This window comes from Myotis myotis, unplaced genomic scaffold (assembly GCF_014108235.1).
Source record: "Myotis myotis isolate mMyoMyo1 unplaced genomic scaffold, mMyoMyo1.p scaffold_m19_p_13, whole genome shotgun sequence".
Taxonomy (NCBI): domain Eukaryota; kingdom Metazoa; phylum Chordata; class Mammalia; order Chiroptera; family Vespertilionidae; genus Myotis; species Myotis myotis.
This window is the reverse complement of record NW_023416317.1, coordinates 42,989,593-43,006,213: the sequence shown is the minus strand read 5'-3', so window position 1 is coordinate 43,006,213 and position 16,621 is coordinate 42,989,593. Positions and strand designations below refer to the sequence as shown.

Below are 16,621 nucleotides of genomic sequence, written 5' to 3'. Positions count from 1 at the left end.
AAGTAAAGACACATACTACAATATGGATGAATCTTGAAAACATTATGCTAAGTGAAAGGTCAGAGCTGTCAGGTGGTGGGAGCTGCATGCGGGACTCCGGGAGGTCCAGGAACCAGAAATGAAACTAAGATGGCGGCATAGATAAACACCGGGAAATTGCTGCTTCCCACAACAATCGATAAATGCATCAAAAACACAAGGTGGACATCATCCAGAACTACAGGAGGGCTGGCTGAGTGTAAATTCTACAACTAGAAGGAAAGAAAAGCACACTGCGAGCGGGAGGAGCTGCGGAGGTGGAGTGCAGAGGTACGGGGGCTCGCGCGCGGAAAGGGTCTGGCACCTGAGGACGCGGCTGTCTTTTTGAATCCGGAGGGAGACACAAGCTCCCGACAGCTCTGAAATCCAGTTCCGGGAAGTCTCTGGGGACCCAGGACTAATACGGGGAGAAACTGGACTGTCTGGCAGCTGGCGAGCTTGAGAGTGGCTTTCCCTCAGAGGTGCTTGCAGCCATTGCCGGGACACTGGGACTCGCGACTCCTTAGGGCGGGGCTGAGGCTCCGCCATAGCTGCTTTCTCGCCCTTTGATTCCTTGAGACCCCGCCCCGCCCAGGCTTCGGCAGAGGCTTTTGCATATGAATGCCCCGGCCATTTGCAACCTGTAATTACCTAACCGCAGCCGGGCCAGATAGACCCAGAGCTTCCAAGAGAAGGCCCAAGGCCCCACAGCGGCTTGCATTGCTACACAGCTGAGCATCATCAGGGCACTTCCAAACTCCAAAAAAAAGGAAGGGGAATCTCCAGTTCTCTTCGTAGTTCCTGCTGTGTAACCTCAGGCAGAGGCTAAATTAGCACCTCCTTAGATCCAAGAGCCACTGTACCCAGTGGTCAGAGGGGGACCATCCAGATCACAACTCCTCAGATCCATAAGGGACACACTCAGGGTGCAGTCTCAGTGAGCACCAAAGCCCCACTGAAGCAGGTCTTGCCCCAGAAGGGTGTCTCCAGCACAGTTCTCCCACTGCAGACACAGCTGATTCTCGCTGCCAATTGCCCTGGAGGTCAATTCCTCCCAGTGATCCTACAACAACCAAGGCATAGCTACAACAAGACTGTGCACAAAGCCCACGAGGGGGTGCACCAAGAGTGTCCACCTCAGGTAACTGGGGAGGCTGAGCCACTGGGCCCTACAGGACACCTAGCACACAAAGCCACTCTATCAACACAGGGAAGCAGCCAAAATGCGGAGACAAAGAAACAGGTCACAAATGGCAGAAATGGAGGAAAGCAAATGACTGGATATAGAGTTCAAGGCCACGTTTATAAGGTTTTTCAAGAATTTTATGGAAACCGCTGATAAATTTAATGAGTCCCTCAATAAGTATAGTGAGACCATGGAGGACATGAAAAAGGACCAACTAGAAATTAAGCATACACTGACTGAAATAAAGAATAATCTACGGAGATCCAACAGCAGACAAGAGGATCCCAAAAATCAAGTCAAAGATTTGAAATACAAAGAAACAAAAAATACCCAATTGAAAAAGAAAAAAGAAAAGAGATTCCAAAAATATGAAGATAGTGTAAGGAGCCTCTGGGACAACTTCAAGCGTACCAACATCAGAATTATAGGGGTACCAGAAGAAGAGAGAGGGCAAGATATTGAAAACCTATTTGAAGAAATAATGACAGAAAACTTCCCCCACCTGGTGAAAGAAATAGACTTCCAAGTCCAGGAAGCGCAGAGAACCCCAAACAAAAGGAATCCAAAGAGGACCACACCAAGACACATCATAATTAAAATGCCAAGAGCAAAAGACAAAGAGAGAATCTTAAAAGCAGCAAGAGAAAGACAGTCAGTTACCTACAAGGGAGTACCCATACGACTGTCAGCTGATTTCTCAACAGAAACCATGCAGGCCAGAAGGGAGTGGCAAGAAATATTCCAAGTGATGAATAGCATGAACCTGCAACCAAGATTACTTTATCCAGCAAAGCTATCATTCAGAATAGAAGGTCAGAGAAAGAGCTTCATGGATAAGAAAAAGCTAAAGGAGTTCATCACCACCAAACCAGCATTATATGAAATGCTGAAAGGTATTCTTTAAGAAGAGGAAGAAGAAAAAGGAACTCTTACCATTTGCCACAGCATGGATGGAACTGGAGAGCGGACAAATACCACATGATCTCACTCATTTGTGGAATATAATGAACAACATAAACTGATGAACAAGGACTGATCCAGAGACGGAGAGGCATTGATTGGACTGTCGGGCTTTGGAGGGAGGGTAGGGGAGGGTGGGGGTAAGGGGGAAAGATCAACCAAAGGACTTACATGCAGGCATATAGGCCTAACCAATGGACACAGACAACGGGAGGGGGGGGTGAGGGCATGAGCGGGGGGTGGGGGGGTAGAGGGTAACGTGGGGACAAGGACACATATGTAATATCTTAATCAATAAAAATATATTTTAAAAAAAATAAAATAAATAAATCTTTAAAAAAAAAAAAAAAAAGAAAGGTCAGAAATGTCAGAAACAAAAGGCCACATGTCTGATTCCATTTGTCTGACACATCCAGAAAAGGCATATCCATAAAGACAGAAGTAGATTAGTAGTTCCCAGGGACTCTGGAGAGGAGAGAAATGGGCAGTGACTGCTAATGAGTATGTGGTTTCCTTCTGGGGTAATGAAAACATGTTCTAAAATTAGATAGTGGTATTGTTTTACCCAACAGTATCTATACTAAAATTCAATGAATTGTAAGAGTGCCGGGGTCCGACCCCAGCAGGTCCAGGGGTTCCCAAAGGTGTGGACGTAGTCGGCGAAGAAGGAATAACACAGAGACAGTGTTCAGTTGATCAGCAGCCTAGCCAGGATCTCCAGCCAAGTTCTGGTCTGGATCTCCAGCGAAGTTCTGGTTTGGATCTCCAGCCAGGTTCTGTGTCCATGTTCTCTTGCTAGGTTCTCCAGGTTCTCCAGCCAGGTTCTGTAGCCATGTTCCCTCGCTAGGTTCTCCAGCCAGGTTCTGTGTCCATGTTCTCTTGCTAGGTTCTCCAGGTTCTCCAGCCAGGTTCAGTCACCAGGTTCTAGTCAGGTTCTCTTGCCAATTTCTGTAGTCAGGTTCAGTCCAGGATCTTTTGCCATGTTCTCCCCAGCGAAGTTCTTCTGTCTCTAGAGAACGTTCTATGTAGGTTCTGTGCCTCCTGGTTCTGTCTTCTAAGTTCTGTCTGTAGGTTCTGTGTGTAGGTTCTGTGTAGGTTCTGTCTTCTAAGTTCTGTGTCCTGTTGTCTTGTTGCATCTGTATTTATACCAGTTGATTCCAATCCTATCAATCTCATTTCCAAAGGTTAGGGCGTTTCTTATCTCCATTCCAGGGAGTAAAGATTATGTAGCTTAAGCATGATTGTTCGTAGTTAAAATGATTAATTACCGGCCTGGCACTTAGTTAAGAGGTTTTATTCCCTCCCTAACTTCAGGGGAAAATCCCTACCTGGGGATTCAACCTTTCTCGGAGAGGTGACCTTGGTTAAAACACAGCGCCAAGAAGGTGAGCAAACATATTAAGAACCGTATGCCACATATGCCAGGTCCCTTGAAACAGCAAGAATGGACCGGCTCCTGGCATAAGAGTGAATAAATTATATCTCAACAAAGGTATAATTATAAAAAAAATTAGTGACAAAAAAATTCAAAGGAGATAGAATATACTATATCAATAACTATTAACAAAAGGAACCCAATGTAGCAACATTGCTGTTAGAAAAAAGCAGGTGTTAAGGCAAAAACCATAATCAGGGATAAAAGGGTTATTACTCAATGCTAAAAAAAGTCCACCCAGAAAGTATAATAGTCCTGAACCTGTATGTACCTAAAATCTTAGCCTTAAAATATACAAAGCAAAACAAAAGTAGAAACTGATGAATCTACAGTTAAAATAAGATATTTTAATTTACTTCTCATAAAAATTATAAAGCAAACACAAATTAGTGAAGAAATAAGAGAATTCAACAAAAGAAATAATAAATTTAATAAACACATATAAAACCTGGCACTGATTAATTATAGAATATATATCGTTTTCAAGCCTAAGATATTTGCAAATTTGATCACCTATTCAGTCACAAAGGAAGTCTCAAAAATATTAAAATAATTTCTATCTTACAGACCATATTCACTGACTAAAATGCAATAAAACAAGAAAGGAAATAAGAAATCAAAACCCAAAATATAGCTGAATAAATTTATACTCAAATTATAGATATAGAAGAACTCACATTCTCCCATGGACCTTCCTGTGATAAAAGTTATGATCTATGTCAGGATATGGTCTCATATTTTAATTATTTGTATTCAAGACTTACCTTCTCTAGGGCAGTGATGGTGAACCTTTTGAGCTCGACGTGTCAGCATTTTTGAAAAACCCTAACTTAACTCTGGTGCCGTGTCACATATAGAAATTTTTTGATATTTGCAACCATAGTAAAACAAAGACTTATATTTTTGATATTTATTTTATATATTTAAATGCCATTTAACAAAGAAAAATCAACCAAAAAAAATGAGTTCGCGTGTCACCTCTGACACACGTGTCATAGGTTCGCCATTACTGCTCTAGGGTAATGCACTTTGTCTCCATGTCCCATCATGCATACTGTAGTTGCACATGAAGTGTATGTGGGATAAATTAATGAATAATTGTTGGGAGAAAGATAGGATAAAGACATATCAGCATAGAGAAGAAATGGAGTTGATGTTACTGTCCATTCTCTACTGCCATTGTTGGTGACCTAGGCATTTAAAAAAATTCATTCCATTTATCCTCAGCTTCTAAGACAGCTCAGTGCAACTTTCACCTCAATATATTCGTTGGTTCCTTTTATTGGTTTTCACTTTAACTTACTAAAGTGATACTTTCTTAGCCTGCTTTGTCGAATTCTCTCACAGTGTTACTGATCTTTCTAATGTTGAATCAAGTATTTGAACTACAAAGGTAGGAATAATTTTTTTAAAATTTACTATATGTTTAGCAGTTAACAGAGTGACATTCACATTATACATTCAAAAGCATTAACTATGAAATGAAGACTGAATTTAATAATTCCTCCAAGTATTATTAAACAACTTAAATAACTTAATAATTACTCAAGGCAAGTTTGTATGAAATACTCATGCGGCTGAAAACTAAGTAATTATTCTTCTTTTTGTGATCTTCAATCTCAAGGAGTAATTCAATTTTTTTTTCTTTTTTTTCCCAGGACTGGAAATATAAATATTACACACACACACACACACACACACACACACACACACACACACACACACACACTGAGTGGCCAGATTATTATGACTACCTGATGTTTGTAGGAAAATTAGCTCTAATTTCACGCTGAAGTTGCTAGAGGGCCAGACCATTATAAACAGGGAAGCAGGTTGTTTACCACGACAGAAGTGATTTTTTTCTGAAGATATGGGTAAACAACGCGATTTAACAGCCTTTGAATGTGGGATATATTTGAACGTGAGTGGCCAGATTATTATGACCACCTGACGTTTGTAGGCAAATTAGCCGTACACTGCATCATATGGGATATGGAAACCCAAGGCCTGTTTGAACGCCTTTGCTGTCTGCAGTTACCAAGATCAAACGTCTCCAATTTGCACAGGAACACAAGGATTGGACAGTCGAGCATTGGAAAAAAGTAACGTGGTCCGATGAATCACGTTTCCAGTTGCATCATGCAGATGGCAAAGTGAGAATTTGGCAGAAACAGCATGAAAGCATGCACCCCCACATGCATGAGTACAAGCTGGTGGGGATAGTGTTATGGTTTGGGGCATGTTTTCCTGGCATGATTTGGGCCCTTTAATTCATGTGGAACAACGTCTGAATAACACAACATACCTAAGTATCATTGCTGATCAAGTTCATCTTATCATGTTGATGGCGTATCCCAATGGAGATGGCTTCTTCCAACAAGACAATGCGCCATGCCACGGTGCTCATATTGTGCAGGAGTGGTTTCAAGAACATCAGGGAGACTTTACCTTGCTTAGGTGGCCCCCACAATCACTAGATCTCAATCCAATTGAGCATTTGTGGGACAAAGTTAAAAGAGCCATCAGGCAGCTGGTTCCACAACCATCAAATCTCACAAAACTGGACAGTGCTATTCATCAGGCATGGTGTCAGATTCCTCGCATCACCTTTCAACATCTCGTGGAGTCAATGCCAAGAAGAATCGCCACAGTATTGAAGGCAAAATCTGGCCACTCAATATATATATATATATATATCTCCCCCATGTTCAAAGGCTGTTAAATCGCGTTGTATACCCATATCTTCAGAAAAAAATCACTTTTACTGTCGTGGTAAACAACTTGCTTCCCTATTTATAATGGTCTGGCCCTCTAGCAACTTCAGCGTGAAATTAGAGCTAATTTGCCTACAAACATCCGGTGGTCATAATAATCTGGCCACACAGAGTGTGTGTGTGTGTGTGTATGTGTGTGTGTGTGTATAATTTTGTTTATATCAGATTTATGTAATCTGCATAAACTGACTTGACATTGCCCTTTCCTTAAGTCACCTATTCATCAAAATGAAAATATTTTTAAACAAGAAGTTTGTTAGGTGTGCTAAATCTGAGGGTATAAAATTCTGATTCAGCATTTTATGCTCACAGAAGACAAATATATTTCATAACCTTCTTTTGAGAGTAACTGTCAGTCAAATAATCACTACAGAGCTGCCTACTATTATAGAATTTCTAAAAGTATATCTGTTCCTTGAATAATGTACACAAATTCTTTGTCAAAAGTTATACAAAAGAACAGCCAATGCTCTCATTTAACTGGAAAATCTGCTGGGAAAATAAGCTTGGCATAAGGATGAAAACTAGTTTCATGGAGCATTGTAAATAATGGTTATTACTTAAACTGAGTATCTGGAGAGTACCACAATAAAGTCTTCAGGCCAAGATAATGATTGTTTTTAACATTTCTTTGAAAAAGGGGAAGGTTGAAATGAGCATTTTCTAGCCCTATTTTCAACATGATTTCAACAAAGAGACTACAAATCTGCATAAATGTCCGTCAGTTACCATATGCTCCAGTCTAGCGAACCTTTAGAAGAGTTCAGTATTCCTGTGAGACTTGAATAATATCACAGATCAGTCCCTGGCAAGATGCCTTAGAGATAGCCTGCTGTCCCCTGCCCTATTTCTTCAGCCATGTGTAAGTTCACACTAAAGCACTGTGAATTTCTCTGCTGTGAGGGGCTTACCAGAGAAAACACTAAAGTGTGTATTCAAGCTGTGAGCTGAGACACAGAAAGTATCTTTCCTAAAAATAGAAGTTGGCCACTAGACCACCTTAAACAGAAGGCTTGAAAGACCTATTAAACACCTCCCAATCCCGGGTGAGGATAGAAGGAACAAGACACTTATGATTATGTACTTCATTTGATAATTTTTAAAGCCTTGGTCTTAATTTCTATACCAGGGAGAGAACATAGAAATTCAAGAGGTTTTTGTTTGTTTGTTTGTTTTTAAACAGCTCAAATTTCACTCATATCTATGAAGAGCTTAAGAATACTAAAGGCTAATCAAAACAGGGTGTCCTGGGAGGAAAGATGCCCATGAAAAGCAGAATTTATGTCACAGTTGTTTACCTGATGGAATTGAATTAGATTATGTGACCTCTAATTAGAGATGCTCTAAAAATCCAAGTCTATTGAAAATAATTCCTATTTGTGTATAGTTTTCATCTAAAGTCACTGGTTATTTTAGCAAGATGAATTCTGAAGAAGATAATGTTTCTAAGGAAGGCTTTCTAGAATATACCCATTTCAATTAAATTTTAAAAATCTGAACACAGAACAATAAATGGTTATAGTACCTATATTACACATATTTTCTGGATAGAAGAATGAATATTGAGAGCTTCATTATCTATTTTACCATTTTGTGCTCCATCAACTAGAGTAGTAAGGATCACCAGTCTGGTTCTTTAACCCATGAATTACTGTCAAGTGTTCTCAGCATTTATTGCCAGCAATGTGTAAAAGATGATCTCTCTCCTACAGAGAAATAGACAGACATTCTATCTACACAATAGCAACATTTTAAAAGAAAGATTATTCTTTTAAAAAATGTTATCTGGATCCAAGTCTTTACATCAAGTTTCTGATGATTCCAGAGGTTGAAGTGGAGGACAGTCTTAAACCCAAGTTCATATATACCTCCCTGTGTATAATCAGAATAACTATGTCCCCCAATATGTATATGAGTATAGCTGTAAGGTATGTACCTAATATACATATTTCATAGTATAGCAAATAATTTTTGGAACACAGTAGAAATATGAAATACATAAGGAAAAAGAAAGATAAATAGCACCTCAAAGTCATTATAATTTTAAAGCATTAAAAATTAATAATTTATAGGTCTTCAAAGAAAGTAAATAGGCTTACCTTGTCTAATATACATGAAAAGTTGGAAGACTGGTGGGCAGAAAGCAAATGTTTATAAATTTGAAGTTATAGGTGAGTTATCCTAAGTTAAAAGGAAATTCTACTAATTTTCACTGACACTGTATTTTTATGCAGTCCCTTTGCAAATAGGAAAACAGTAGTAATTACTATTAGGTATAGAAAGATCATTTACTATCTAATGCAACAGCTACAATTGATAAAATAAAAATTCACTATTCAAATTCCAATGATATGATATATCAATAACCACTCTACTGATGAGTAATATTGTTTTTAGTTTTAATGTAATGAATGAGGAAGATGGTGAATGAGAACTATTCTAACCTTTAAAAGAAACCCAGATTCATTTCGTGTATAGCTGGATGTTGGAGACATGCCTTATGTGTCGCTGGATCAGAGAGAAAGTATTATGCTTGTAATGAATATAGTCAGCAAAATAAATTGAAGAGCCTTTAGTCCCAAATAAAAAAGGGCAACACCTAGAAATTTCTTTTATGTGATAACTGGGACTGGAGTTGAAGAAATTTTTGTTTCTTAACAAAAAAGCAATCAAATTTAGCAGAATTCTCTTTATTGCCTTCTGGCTCAAAGTTAAAAATATAGAATATAAAATGTGGAAAATTATAGTTGAAAGTTTTGAATTTCTGGAATCTGTGACACCCACTTGGAATTCTGTAAACTTGAATTCCAAGTGGGTTTTTAAATAGGCATTATGTATAGAGAAACAAAATTAATACAATATTCTATTATTACAAATGGTGACATTCAAAATGGTATGTATTTGTTTTTCAGTAATTAGGATGAAAATAATTCTTAAAAGACAAAAGAAAAAATTGCTGACAAACATAAATTTCCTTTCACTAAGCACCAGATCAGCACATCTAAAACGAATTTTCTCAGATAAATCTCTGCACTGGGACAAATCTCTGATTTAAGAAGGCAGCACTAACTTCCCTTCCCTGTTCCCTTCCACTTTCTACAGCACCCCTTAGGGCTGCAACCCCACATAAACAGGCTGCCCAGCAGCCATGTGGATGGAAAAACTGCCCTCTATCACTACTCCTAAGCAACACATCTCCCACCACCAGCCCTGTGAACTTGGAGAAGAGCATGTTCCTCACACTAGGACACTGTTGTTTTATCTCCAGGGATGAAAACCAAAGGAGACTGCACCTCTGCTGCACTCACTCTGATGCACATTTCTCCTCTACACCCTAGCTCCTCCCAATGCCCCTGCCCATCTTAGGAGAACAAGAAGGTCAATCTGGCTGAAGTCAGATCCACTGACTGAAAGTCAAATCAAACAAGGGTTAAGCAAGTCCCAAAGTAGACTTTTCTTTTATTTAAAGATCAAATACAATCATCCACACCAGAAAACAGTTACTCTGAATCAAAGGATCTTTGCTTGCTCTCAGTAATGGTATATTATAAAAGGATATCAGAGATTAATCCATTTTGCCTAATTTTAATATTTTACTGCTAATAGTTATCCTGTAGAATTCCTATAGATTGCAATTTAAGACAAAAATAGGTAAATTTTGCAACCAAATCAAGGTTGTTTAGTTATTAAGTTACTAAAGAGTATTTTGTTAAAAATTATTCTCCTGGAAGGCTGTTTCATTACAGTACTTTCTGGTGGTAGTTTTCCTCTGCTGATTTTGAGCATAGGGTAACTGAAATTAGTATGAAAAGAACTTTCTATTTAAAGTTTCCACTAATTGATTTAAAGTAATAAATGGACAATGTTCTATATTAATTGTATGTATTTTTAACTATTTGAAAAATTCACATTAAAAGACCACATTTATATTTTAAAATTTATAATAAGAAAATTTAGGGGGGTGATAACAATGGTCTTTATTTTGATCAGGAATGGCAGTTACATAAGTGCATAACATAGAAAAAAACTCATCAAACTCTATGCTTAAGATCTGTGCATTTCACGTGTTTCACTTTGACCTCAATAAAAAATTAAACTAAGGAAAAGGTAAGTCGAATGAAAGATCACTATAGTAACTATGGCAAAATGGTGATGGAATACCTGAATGATACAATTTGGAGGACAGTGGTCCAAGGAAAAGTGAATAATGCCCACAAAGTATAAGGAAACTAAATGAGTTTGAAGCCTGACCGAGACTCTTTCCAAGGGCTTCCTCTGCTTACTATTCTTTCTGATATTTCTCTCTGCCTGGGGCTAGAAGCCAGCAAGAGGGATCTATTATAATATTTATCTTATTGGAAAGATGACTATAAAGCTAAGTGAATCAAGTGAATTGCAGTATATGAATTCCAGATTAGTAAGCAAGTTTATTAATTAACACAAATACCCAGACATCTAGTCATAAAATATAAGCAATTTATCCTTCCATTGGGCTAATGAAAATGTCCTGCTTTTTATGAAGAATTTTTGCAATAATTTCAGGAAAAATATTTTTTCATTGGAAAAAATATAACCTAAATTCCTCATACACAAATGTATAAATCAAAAGAGTGGTCATTAGTTTTGCCTTTCAAAGTTAATGAGTAGTGGGGGAAATGCCCATATATATGCACATAATTTTTATATATAAGCCAAAAAATTAGAAAAAAGAATGAAAAAGAGATTATTTTGTCATTAGTAACACATTCTTGGGGTAGCCTTAATTAGAAATATGTAATATTCTACACTGGAAAAAAAACTGAAGCAAAATGAATAAAGAGAATCCTGGGTCTATCACCTAACTTGTCTCTTTATTCATTTTGCTCTAGTTTTTTCATCTAATTGTTATCAGTAGCAATAGGAGAAAGGTTAAGTGGATTATAATATATTTTGTTTTAATGAAAAAGGAATCTTTTAAAACGTATCACAAAAGCTCTAAAGCCCCAAGAGAAAAGTTTTACTATGTAAGTATAGCTAAAGAATTACATAAAATTTAAAAGAAAAACTGAAAAAATGTTTGCAACATATTGACAACGTATTAATTTTTTAAAAATATTTTTTATTGATTTTTTACAGAGAGGAAGGGAGAGGGATAGAGAGTTAGAAACATGGATGAGAGAGAAACATCGATTCAGCTGCCTCTTGCACGCCCCCTACTGGGGATGTGCCCGCAACCCAGGTACATGCCCTTGACCAGAATCAAACCTGGGACCCTTCAGTTTGCAGGCCGATGCTCTATCCGCTGAGCCAAAACAGCTAGGGCCAAAGTATTAATGTTTAAAGAAAAAAAAGACAATGTAAAATGGCTAGAATTGGCAAGCTAAGCCAGTCATTCCCTTAAACTAATGATGGGACTGTAATTGGTACAATAATGTTGGGGGAATTTTTGGAAAAGGATGTTCAGCAAATTTGCAAAATTTAAAATGTGCTTATTACTAGAAGCCTACTTGTAGTAATTTTTCCTGTGAACATCTACAGAGATTTGTGTACAATGATGTTGTTGCTTTTTTATTTGTAATTTTGCAAATCAAAGCAACCTAAACGTCTAGGAGATAGTTCAATAAATTAAGACATTTCCATAAAATAAAATGCTCTGCAACCACTTAAGATTTGGCAGATTTGATTTGAGATGTCAATAAAATATTATTAAGGGAAACGGTAAAGTTTTAATTCATTTCATTTATGTTAAGAAAGTATATATACTTATTCATGTTATATTTAGACGTATAAAGAAATAACTGTAAATAAATGCATTAAATTAATAAAACTTGGTTTAATTAAGTGATGAATCTTATATGATTTTTAAAATTCTATCCTCCAAATATAATGTTATATTACTTTGAAAAAATAAATGATTAAAATGTGGGACTTCTTAAAAAAAAAAGACTTCTACATAATCTTAACTATCTAATAGAACTATGATGCTATTACAAGTCTGAGAATTTTAAATGTCCTTAAGTCCTTACTTTCTATCTCTTTTTAAGAAGAAATTAGGGAGAAAAGTGCTAGCATTTATTATACAAGCACCTACTAAAATATATTAACTATATGCTATTATAATTGCTTTTCATATTAACCTTTATAGCAATCATACAAGGTGATTATTATTGTTCCCAATGCAGAGATTAATTCAATGAGGTGCAGAAGTGTTAACTTGCCTAACGTCACACAACTAAGTAGCAGAACTAGCTCTTGAAAGCAGATTTGGCTCATTCATAAGTCTGTACTCTTTCCACCAAAATTTTCTGTTTCCTACATACACACACACACACACACACACACACACACACACACACACACACACTTTCCATAATCTATGGTAGGCAACACCATCAGCTACTCCTGGCATACCACTGCTATTATTCATTTAAAATTATTTTTATTTCTATGCTAATTGACTTAGATATTTACTCTGGTCTACACCAGCCTTTTGACATTCTGAAAGTACTTATTGAGCTGTTATAAATATTTTATAGTTCCTGGAATATTAGAGCAGGAAGGGACTTAGAGCAATCTAGATCTTCCTCTTCTTTTTAAAAATAAAAAACAATTAAGTGTGACTTATTCTCTTTCATTCAGACTGCTGCCATTGAGCAGAGATGTGGTCAGATGTGTGCACCTACACAACTCACATCTATCTTAACAGTAGCCACATGGATGGAGAGCTGAAGGATGGGGACTATGAGATGAGCAGAGGCTTGCAGACAGAGCTGTAACTGCACTTCTACCCTTTATAGCTAAATATATAGTTGAAATGTTACAATATGTGGAGTAGAGAATAAGTAAAGTATTCAATGAGCTCAAGAACAGTATGTTTATTCTATTTCAACTTCTCTCTCCATAATAAGCCTTCTAAATCCCTTGCCTTCTTGTCTAACATGTTGCCATATTATTTTGTACTAGAGGCCCAGTGCACGAATTTGTGCATGGGTGGGGTCCAGCCTGTCTGCCCTGATTGGGGTCAATTAGGCTGGGCTGGCCAGGGGGAAGAGATGCTGGAGGTTGGCAGACAGTACCTGTCGCTGATTGGGATAGAGGGGCGATCGGGGGGGGGGGGGGTGCTGCGGGCAGTTGGCCAGCTGGCCCTGCCCCCTGGTTGAACTCTAGGTTAAATTCTTGGTCCAGGGGACAATTTGCATATTAGCCTTTTATTATATAAAATTATTATATAGGATTATGTCACTACACAGGTATATTTCAAGTTGGTTGAGTCGTCCAGCAGTGTATTCAAAAGTTATGCCAACTGTTGGGCAGTTCTTGTTATACAGTTTGTTCCATTCATTACAAGATATTTAGTGTCCTTAAGATTTGTCATAAAAATGCCTTGTATCCACCAAAATTACTATATCACAATACATACTTTTCTACAAATTCCTAAAAGAGCCCATGTCTTTCAAACTATCTATGGAAAAGGAGCAGTTTTCCATCCAATCTGTTCAAGATATATACCTTTTAAATTTTTTTTAATTCACCATGGGGAAAAAGTCACTAGAAAAAATAAAATAAAAAGAAAATACAAAATATAAGTTCCATTTTATTATTACATTCAACAGATAAAAATTACTGTCAAATTATTATGCAAATTTATAAATTGTTACTCTCATTATTTTGTTCTTATATCATTACAGACCAAAAATAAATAGTACACAGAATGGCTATGGTCTCTTGACCACACTTTGAATAACACTTTACTAAGCACAGTACCACCATCATTGAGAAGCACTGGTAAAAATAAAGCAAACCTATATAATAGAGAGGTAATATGCAAATTGACCATCATGCCCTCACACAAGATGGCCGCCCCCATGTAGTCACAAGATGGCCACGCCCATGTGGTCACAAGATGGTCGCCACAAGATGGCTAGCAAGGAAGGGCAGTTGGGGGCGACCAGGCCTGCAGGGGAGGGCAGTTAGGGGCAACCAGGCTGGCATGGGAGGGCAGTTAGGGACAACCAGGCCGGCAGGAGAGGGCAACTGGGGGCGACCGGGCCAGCAGGGGAGGGCAGTTGGGGGGACCAGGCCTGCAGGGGAGGGCAGTTAGGAGTGACCGGGCCAGCAGGGGAGAGCAGTTGGGGGCAATTGGGCTGGCAGGGGAGCAGTTAGTTGTCAATCAGGCTGGCAGGGGAGTGGTTAGGGGGTGATCAGGTTGGAAAGCAGAAGCGGTTAGAGGCAATCAGGCAGGCAGGTAGGCAAGCAGATGAGAGCCAGCCGTCCCGGATTGTGAGAGGGATGTCAGACTGCTGGTTTAGGCAGTAGGACATCCCCCAAGGGGTCCCAGATTGGAGAGGGTGCAGGCTGGGCTGAGGGACAACCCCCCACTCTCAGTGCATGAATTTCATGCACCTGGCCTCTAGTATATAATAATGCCCATTATTATTATCCTTGTCATTTTTTATTCTAAGTATCCTTTAGCAGAGACTGAAATAAACAATTCCATCCACATTAACAATCCTGTACTACCTCACATAATCCTGTCCAAATCTCAGAGAGACACACAAGTCCTATTTCTTTTCTTTTTCAAAGGACAAGATTGCCTTCTATGATATTGCATCCCTCTCTGCAAAGGCACATCAACATTACTTAACAAGTGAAAAGTCCAGATTCTTTTTACAAGCCCAAAGCAAAGGAGTAAAATAAAATCTGATTTTAAAAGGACTCATTAAATATACATATTCAGAATACACACACACACAAATGTTCACCTCATGGCCTGTTCATTTCGGTTCATGCCCAACATCCTTTTCTGTTCTCCCAGGTTACACTCAACCTTCTCTGGATCCACTCTGCACTAACCCCATCATCAACACTGAAAATATCACAGGTATAGGCTTTCCTTTCAATCACAATTCTTTTTCCTATGACACCAATATATTATTTGTCCAGAAGAACTTACGCATTGACTCTGCTTTTTTCAGAGGTATCCTATTAAGAATATTGTCTCTTGAAGACAATGTCAAGGTTAATCCTATCCCTATCATAGTTTTGACAGTAAGTACGGTTAAACATCTCTCTGCATACAATACACTGAATGACATGTTAAATTTTTAAAATTCTTTAAGAATGCTAGTGACCTTACAAATCCCACCCCCCAAAAAATTCTAGGTTTAAATTCATTCAAATGGCTGCTGTTCTCACTTAACTTTAAAGTTAATATCATTTAAGCTGTGAATATGAATTGTTTATTATATTTTTCATGAGATTGCACACATTATAATAACATGGCATATAAAAATAAAATATTTTAGTATATGAGAGTATGCATGTGAACAATAATGTAAATAAAATAAAATTTTTATTTAAATAAAAATTTTCTATTCTAAGTTCTGATAATTCTGTAACACTGATATAACCAGAAATAATAAATTTCTAGTGTCAATCTACAAAGAAAACATAGCCAACTAACATTTAAAAGAAACATTTGATTATGTAATTTTGCTTTTAAATATTCATTTAATTTTTTTAAAAGTTGTATTAAGCAAATGGAATTTGAAGTGTGTACACTTTACATCAAAAACCATGATCTGCCAAAACCAGTTTGGCTCAGTGGATAGAGCGTCAGCCTGCGGACTGAAAGGTCCCAGGTTCGATTCTGGTCAAGGGCAAGTACCTGGGTTGTGGGCACATCCCTAATAGGAGATGTGCAGGAGGCAGCTGATTGATGTTTCTCTCTCATCGATGTTTCTAACTCTCTATCTTTCTCCCTTTCTCTCTGTAAAATATCAATAAAATATATTTAAAAAACAAACAAACAAACAAACAAACAAAAAACCATGATCTTACCCTTTTCTTGGCCACAACAGCAACTTTGTCATCTGCTTTGGAATTATCTGTAAGATAATAAAATATGGCTGCTTCAAAAAAAGTGCCTATGCTCCTGTTCAAATAAATTAAAAATTACACAATCAGAATTTTCCACTTTCTAATACTGTGATATGTGTTTTCAGTGTTGTTGTTTTTTTATCAGAATGCTAATACACTCAGCTTACCAGATTTGAGTAAAACACAGTAATTCAAAAGTTATAATAATAACATCCTGATAAACAAAATCAAAGAACAAAATAAATGTAGATATAGTTATAGATATTTGTCAATAGAAGGTCTCCATATTGTCAAGATGTGAGTTCTTCCCAACTTAATCTATGGATTCAATGCAATCTCAATCAAAATCCCAACAAGTTATTTTGTGGAAATCAACAAATTGATTCTAAA

At 37.5% G+C, this 16,621-nt stretch overlaps 1 protein-coding gene across 5 annotated transcripts in view; it reads right to left on the bottom strand.

Annotated features, from left to right (window-relative positions):
• The window catches only part of ZCWPW2 (zinc finger CW-type and PWWP domain containing 2), a 97,930-nt gene that overhangs the window by 14,762 nt on the left and 66,547 nt on the right, over positions 1-16,621 (bottom strand). For 4 of the 5 annotated variants that reach the window (XM_036332813.1, XM_036332810.1, XM_036332811.1 and 1 more), the window contains exons 6-7: positions 16,193-16,239; positions 8,473-8,502 (exon numbers count right to left, since the gene is read on the bottom strand). In XM_036332813.1, the coding sequence (XP_036188706.1) occupies positions 8,473-8,502; positions 16,193-16,239 (77 nt within the window). The remainder of the gene's footprint in view (positions 1-8,472; positions 8,503-16,192; positions 16,240-16,621) is intronic. The other variant, XM_036332815.1, reaches the window with a different exon arrangement.